The 7,782-nt window shown below is 45.9% G+C and overlaps 1 protein-coding gene across 1 annotated transcript in view; it reads left to right on the top strand.

Moving 5' to 3' along the window:
* Positions 1-6,735, top strand: part of DOCK4 (dedicator of cytokinesis 4) — a 392,534-nt gene extending 385,799 nt beyond the window's left edge. Inside the window, 2 exon segments of the mRNA XM_019653023.1 lie at positions 1,480-1,541; positions 4,100-6,735. Of these exon segments, the coding sequence (XP_019508568.1) occupies positions 1,480-1,541; positions 4,100-4,531 (494 nt within the window). The 3' untranslated portion in view covers positions 4,532-6,735.
* The last annotated feature ends 1,047 nt before the right edge of the window (positions 6,736-7,782 follow it).

The raw sequence follows: 7,782 nt of genomic DNA, 5'->3' as shown, positions 1-7,782 counted from the left end.
GGTGTCAATAAAGTTGGGAACTTGAAAAGCATTTCCTAAGGAACACTCATGTTGGTGGTAGGTAGGCTCCTCGACCCAGTCCAGCCTGCAGACGAGGGTGCTGATGGAACGGGGTTAGGCCTTCTGGGAGGATGCCTTTCTAGATAAATGTGTGCGGACATGCAGTAGGTGCAAGGCAGCTGTGGGGCCCACAGTTGTGGCGTCAGCGAGTGCTGAGCCAAGAGGAGGGGGGTCCCAAGCTACAGAAACCTTGACTTCTGCCACGTGGTGGCAGCAGCACACTTCCCAGTCAGGGTCTGGTTTTGCACAGCCATGACTTTCCTCCATAATCAACACGCACGATTGATGGGAGAAGAGAATGAACGCTGGTGTTTGAGCGCATGTGCCGACAGCATGCCCTGGCATGCGCGGGGAGACTGCACAGCCCCAGCGCACTGACGGGCTGTCTCCCTGACCCCACAGCTGACCTTGCCCCTCCCAAGTTAACTTGGCAGCGCTGCCTTCCCTCCTGCACTGACTGCTGTCATGGTCTGTCCTATGTCATCATCTGTGCTCACTGTTGGGGGGGGGCGATCTGTTGACTGTCTGTCTTGCTTCCCTTCAGCCTTTTAGTAGTTTTCATATGAGTTATAAACCTCACTCTGACAGCTGGGAGAATGGCAGCTCATTACAGAGCCATAAACCCTGAACTCATTGAAACCTGTGTAGGTGAACTGGGAAATCTGGCTACCCTCCCTGTGTCGGCCGTGTCCCGGCAGATGGCTGGTGTGTGTGGTTATGCTTCAGAGAGCTGGATCTGACCCACCGCAAACGCTCACAGCACAGCGCCATGGACGTGCTGCGTCCCAGGCATAGGGCTTGGAAATCTAGGGGGAGAACCAAAGAGATGGCACTTCTTTGCCATGTGATGAAATCTGTAGAGAACCCCCACCCGGGGACAAAGGGCAGACCTGCCTCCGGGCATTAGAGGGAGAGATGGGGACGTTCCCACCTCGCTTGTGGACACGGCCCAGGGTTTCTGCCAGTTTTGGGAATGTTAGGGGTGTGAGGGAGGCTGGAGCGGATTCCCACAGGCCTGTTCTAAGCCGCCTGGGGGACCTGGGCCTTCTCACTGCTGCTCAGGCCAGAGTCAGCAGCTATTTTGCAAACACTGCTCCCTGGCCCTCAGGCCTCAAAGCCCCTTCGGAAATAGATGAAACAGCGCAGAGGCATCTGGACTTTGGGGAAGCGGAGGGGACACCAGACCCATTTAGGGCCCTGTTGCTTCGATTAAAGCATCAGCACTGGTGACTTTTCCCTAATTATCCCACATCTGCATGCTGCCACCCTCTGAACAGTCATCATGTAGTCCCTTCCCCAACGCCCTGGCCTAGGAGGTCCTTATGCCCTGGATCGTCTGTGGGTTGGTACACACAGAGTGCATTTACAGGTGGTCAGCCCTCTGGTTTTTCTACATTGAAATGCTCTCTCTTTTTACAGCTTCACCAGCGAGACACACGACGTCGGTGTCCCCCTCGCCTGCCGGGCGATCTCCATTGAAGGTATGGGCTGTGAGGTGGACTGAGGCTGGAGGCCGGCCCCTTTTCCCCTTATGACTCCTCCTCAGTACATGAGTGAGGTTCTGTCACGTGCACAGAGCAGGCACAGGGCGTAGTGAGCAGGAGCGGAGGAAGCTGGGTAAGAAAACAGCACCAGCTGTGCCTCCTCCGTGAGGGCAGTCTGCTGTTTTCAGATTATTAGCCTCATTCTGCACATGGCGGTGATGAGAACGGACAGACTGCGTATGTGCCTGAACTAGGAAAGACATACAGTCCCAGTGTATCTCCTAGCACATTTTCAGCCTGGTCTTTTAGTTTAAGGGACATGAAAAACAAACAAACAGAAACACTTTAAAATCACAACATGACCAGTCGGGATCTCCTGTGCCTTTTGCCTTTATTATCAGCTGCACCCCTTTTCACAAAACCAAACCCAGCTTTTTCTCTTGTACTACTTTCTACCAAGACTTTCGTTTACATAAGGATACATACTTGAGCATGAAAAACAAGGCAGTAACATGAATTTTAAAATTTCCAAGACACTGGAAAGCTTGAAAGGTCAGACATTTGAATTGGTAGGTAGACACAGGCTCTTAACCATCTCGAAGCATCCAGAATCCCTCAGGAAGGGAAATAATCATTTTCAGTCTCTACGCAAACTGAGTCACACTGGCGGGAAGCAGTGTCAGCACGGATAGACGCTGACTCTCAGTGCAGATAGGCTGTCCGTGCAGGTAGATGAGGTGGCAGTGAGCGTTGATAGAGCGATTTTGTACCTGAATGACGTAGGGTCCACACACTCCATGCCCCCTTTGTTGATATTTCTAGCTAATGTGAAAGAAAAAGAGAAATTAGCTAGAGCAAAAGCACTAATAAAGGGGCCGGTTGGGATCCGTCCTGTGTGTCTCTGATCCAATACAGCAACTGCTCATAGAAATTGAGATTCTGAAAAACAAAAACAAAAATGGAGAAAACTGCAAAGAAGTGTGGTTTTGTTTGCATTGCCAACATTTCTGGTGTAGAAGCCTGCTGGCGGGTGCAAAGTATTTGCCAGTTTTGTTGTCACTCTGCAATGCAGCTGTTAAGCGTAAAGTGCATGGGGCTGCACTCCCTCTGGGGCCGCAGATGGCCATCTTGACGGGACAGGAAGGAAGGCGACGTGGTGTTTCCGCATCTGTCCACTTACCCGTACTCCCAAGAGCTCCCACGTGTTGCTATGGAATTAACGCCTGCGTTTTTCTGAATTTGCAGAGTAGTAATAAGACGATAAGACGTCTTAGAGGTTGGTTATTAAAAACAGAAATGAAGGAATGTAAACGTTTCAGCAGCTCCCGCACACGGTCCTATTACCAAGGTTGTGTCGCCTGCCTCTCCAAACTGGCGTGTGTTCTCACTGTGGCCACGTCTGTACAGGTGGGGTTTGAAGCGCGTTTGTGTTGTAACTCCTGGGTGACAGCAGAGGGCGCTCTGCTACCAAGTCACTGGCTTTGCTGTGATTAGCGCGGAGCTCCCTGCCTTAACGGAGAGTTTTTCCAGCAATTAAATGATGGAGGGAAGCCCGTGGAGAAGACTGAGCTTACCTGCCTTATCTTGAACTTGGGGTCTAATTTTTGGCAAAAACAGCAGTGAATCCGGACCTCTTCATTGCCATGCTTAATGCTAGGCTCCTGCTACATGAGAGGATTTGTGTGTGCCAGCATTATTTTGTTTAAAAAGAGAGACCGAGGTCAAGTTGGTCTAGGATAACATGTTTCAAAGTATGTTCCATGGAATATTAGATTTACAGGCAGTTATGTGAGGAACGACAGCAGTGGAAAAGGGGTCTGTGGTCAAATCCATTTAGAAAACACTGGGCTGAACAAAGTCACTCGGGTTTCTTTCCTGAAAGACTGAGCTGCTAATAGGCCCTGAAAGTAGCGAGTACACATAACACAGTGTGCAGCATTTCCCGGGGGGCCCTCTTTTCGGGGAGCATCTCTTAGGCCGCATTTTTCTCAAGGCTCCAGCATGGACATGGCACATTCAGACGTGGACAAGGGCTGGGCAGCCCCACTGCGGGGTGATGGGGCTGTGGTCACCTGAGGAATTCACGGCCCCCCCAGGGGGCAGCCCCGACTTGGCTTCAGACGCTTAAGAGAAAGTGAGCCACGTCCTTATGAAATGCCAGCAATCTGGCTTAAACAACAGAAATTTAGTTTCTTACCGGTCTGGAAGCGACAAGTCCGAGATCAAGGCGTTGCCAGGCTGGGTTGGCAAATGGCCACGCTGTCCCCACACCTCAGAGTGGTCTGTGTGTGCTTGCGCCTTGGTGTCTGTGTCCTAATTTCCTCTTCTCATAAGGACTCCAATCAGACTGGATTGGGGCGCACCCCAAGGCCTCATTTTAACGTAACCACCTCTCAAAAGACCCCGTCTCCAAACACAGTCAGGTGCTGAGGTCCCAGGGGTTCGGGCCTCCACGCCTGGGTGGGGCGGGGTGCACGGGTCAGCCTGGACCAGAGTCTCACTCTGCTGTGTGTCCCTCTCGCTTTCCCCCCACGTCTCCCTTTCCACGTGAGCAGGGCTCCGTGCAGTCCTTCACCCCCTCCCCCGTGGAGTACCACTCGCCAGGACTCATCTCCAACTCCCCCGTCCTGTCGGGCAGCTGCAGCAGTGGGATTTCGTCTCTCAGCCGGTGCAGCATGTCGGAGACCTCAGGCTTCGAAAATCAGGTGCACGAGCCGCCGGCCCCGGGGTCGGGCCCCGGCTCCAGCGGGCGCGAGGAGCCTGTGCGGAAGGACAGCAAGACGCCGCCGCCCTACAGCGTGTACGAGCGGACTCTGCGGCGCCCGGTCCCCCTACCTCACAGCCTCTCCATCCCCGTCGCGGCCGAGCCGCCCGCCCTGCCCCCCAAGCCTCTGGCGGCGCGGTCGGGCCACCTGGAGAACGGGGCCCGGAGGACTGAGCCCGGCCCGCGGCCCCGGCCTCTGCCTCGCAAGGTCTCGCAGTTATGAGTCACTTTTGTACTTACCCGCGATGAATTCTTTGCCGTTTACAGGAGACTAAGAAGTGTGATGAGAAGACATTTAGTGTAGGCACTTTAATAACTTAGATTTGTCTTTCAATGAATGGAATTAAAACTCGCTTATTAATGTTGCACAATATTAAAAGTTACTGACCTAAAACGCCAGATGTTACATGAGGTATGGCTGACATTTCATTAAAAAGTTTCTCATTTGAAAGTGGTAAATAGGGATAAAGACTCCTTTTGTATCTTTTTATGTTCCCCTTTTTTTACATAGTTTAATGTTAAAACCAATACAGTATTGTCGAACAATACGACGTGTGATGATGTTGTACACTTTTTACTGAATACTTGATACTCTGAGAAAGCTTATTGCGTCACTGCACATCCTAACACAACGGTCCTGACGTTAGAAGCCTTTTAGGAAATTAGGTGAGATTCCTGGCTCCTACATGAGTAGACTGATGCATGTCATCAGAATTAAAAGTTAAAGCAGGGAGTTAAGACAGTATGCTTACGGGGTGGCAAGGATTGGCACTGGGAGTTTTGTTCTTAAAATTCTCCTTTAAGGTTGCTTTTCACATATGACAGCTGTCTACATTCTTAAAATTTCACTTTGTGAATTGATTGGTAAATCCTTTAGTACCCTGACGCCATGGTATCTACTGTATTTCTTTTCAAGGTGCAATTTACTCTCAGAGTAAAGATCAGGCAAAATCGGGTAGATTAAGTAAAAGACCCCCAGGAGAAATGATTGTGTGAATCTTGTGCTTCCTTACTGAATGCTTTCCTGGACCAGATTTGTCATTGAAGAAGAACAGATGCTCATATATTAAACAGGCACAAATGAATGTGTCCCATTAACAAGAATTCAGGAATCGATGCAGGGCAGTATTAAATCAATAGTGTAAATGAAGGAAAAAAAAAACCTGAGAGAAAATATATTAGCATGATTAAATGGCAAGAGGACTTTGAGAAGGCAAGGGCATTAACTTTCAATCCTGCACAAAATAAGAGCTTCCTCTGTCTTCCCTATTCTACCCCCCTGCCCCCCAAGAGCTTGGTCTTCTCGGCTGCTCCTGTTGGCTTTTGTTGAAAGAGGGTAGCCGTGGACCGCTCTTCCGTAAATATCACGTCACAGCATCCTAGCTGTACGTAGGATGCAAATGCCACAGCTGTAGGAGTGTGGAAAAAGCACCTTGGATGTAGTAATGTATTTTGTATCTGTTTTTTCTTTTACTGACTTCTTTATAACACTCAATTGACAATAGATATGAACTGTATTTTAAATCATGCTGTTAAATATTTTCCCTCTTTTGTTGGGAAGCTCATTTTAGTTTAACTGTGTTTGTTTTTGCTGATAGCTTACCTGGAAGGCAGTGACCACTTTTTTATATTCTCTTAATGAAACCATTCAGCAGGTATATGCTGTTGAGGCTGGTTATAGAGGTTTTCTATAATAAATGTTCAAGTATTTTTGTACATAACTGGTTAATTTTAATAAGAGATACCATTATGTGTAAAAAAACCCAGTAAAAATAGAAGCAAACAGTTGTGGATGCAGTATGATTGTTATAATTATGCCAAATACTTTATGTATGGAAAAAGAATATTTGTACATATGTGCTTTTAACAATAATTCTGCCATATTGACTTTACAATTTTGAATGTCAGAAAAATTAATATATGTTAAAATATTTATGTTTAGTGAAGGTATTCATAATTGAGAAAAGGAACATATAAATTTTAGCTTTGTATCTTGCAAGTTTTGCAGTTGGAAATTTCTTGAAGTAGCTTTTGCTTTTGATGATAACACTTTGTGTTTGTAATCACATCCTTGAAAAACACATGTAGATATATCTATATAGTAAGCTCCATATATCTGTTGCTTTAAAGTACAGCCTTCCATTTAAATAAGATGACACGCATAAGATAACAAAGCTTCTTGGATTTCCTTTTCCTCTGTAATTTAATAGATTTGTTCACTTGTGCTTGGGCACAGTGTAAATCAGTGTTATTTGCTCTTGAAGCCATTTTTTTTAAAAAAAATTTTGCAATGAACAGTTGATCATGTGCGTGTATTTCTGAAGCAGCTTTATAGCAGAACATTTCAAGAGATTCTGTTAGCTCAAATGTTCACGTTGGTTGCTGCTGAATAGTAAATATTAAATAAAATTACCTGATTAATCTTGAGATTCCTGTCTTTATTCTTGTCATCGGTATATCTTTACCTGGAACAGAAGCTGTTTAAATTTCTTGGCTGTATCATAGGGAAATTTTCAGACTTCTTTGTTGGTAGGTCCGGTTTTGTTGTTATCCCTTACTTCGTGCACTTCATCTGCCTACAAAGCTTATTTACGCCAGAAGAACAAAGGTTGAAAAGGTAACAGTGTGGATTACTATTAGTAGAAAAGGTAACTCTTACCAGGGTAGCTGACCACTGATATTGGTCTAACCAGAACCAATTTAACAAGTCAGACCATCAAAGGTGGTTTGTGTTAGAAAACCTGACACAAAACGGATAAACTGCTCAGTGTAGGGAATATACTTAACACTGTAAAATGCATTGACTACAGAATTTCTGTTAATGAAGTCTGGCTTTTAATTTTGTGAGATGCTTCAATGCTATGTTAGGTTGATGACATTTATGTAACTCAGTGCTAAGTAAGCCACTGTCTAAAGCCTCTGTCCCATTAAATACCAAAACCCATTTAAAGGCCATTGTCAATGTCCTCCCAATTGTCTCTCAACATTAATTAAGTGATTTTAGAACATTTTTGGATCATTTTCATTACAACTGAGCCCATAAGTGTTTCGATTCTACAAGCATAATTACAATATGAATAGCTCTGCTTGCTGTCTAAGTAGTCTTCTCTCTGGATTGTTATTGATTGCAAACAACAACAACAAAGAATAATAAGTTGCACAGTAGTGCCGTTATTTAGTCTTTCCACATTAAAAGGTGGCTTGTACCAAAATGAATCCCTATTTATTGATTGAAATAAACATTGTCCTCATTCCATAAGAATACCATAGAAAAGATCTGAAAAATTGACAGAATACTAGCCTCCTAACACAACTATTATTATTTGTACACATTCCTTTGTCTTTTTCTACATCTACATATTGCATAATTTTTCCACATTATTGAGTGCTGTGTTCCCCGAGTACCACAACACAATCTGTTGATAATACAGAGCTGAGTTCACTGCTCACTGCCTTGGGGAAAGCACCGCCTCA

Source organism: Hipposideros armiger, unplaced genomic scaffold (assembly GCF_001890085.2).
Source record: "Hipposideros armiger isolate ML-2016 unplaced genomic scaffold, ASM189008v1 scaffold_192, whole genome shotgun sequence".
Taxonomy (NCBI): Eukaryota; Metazoa; Chordata; class Mammalia; order Chiroptera; family Hipposideridae; genus Hipposideros; species Hipposideros armiger.
This window is presented reverse-complemented; position numbering and strand designations above follow the sequence as displayed.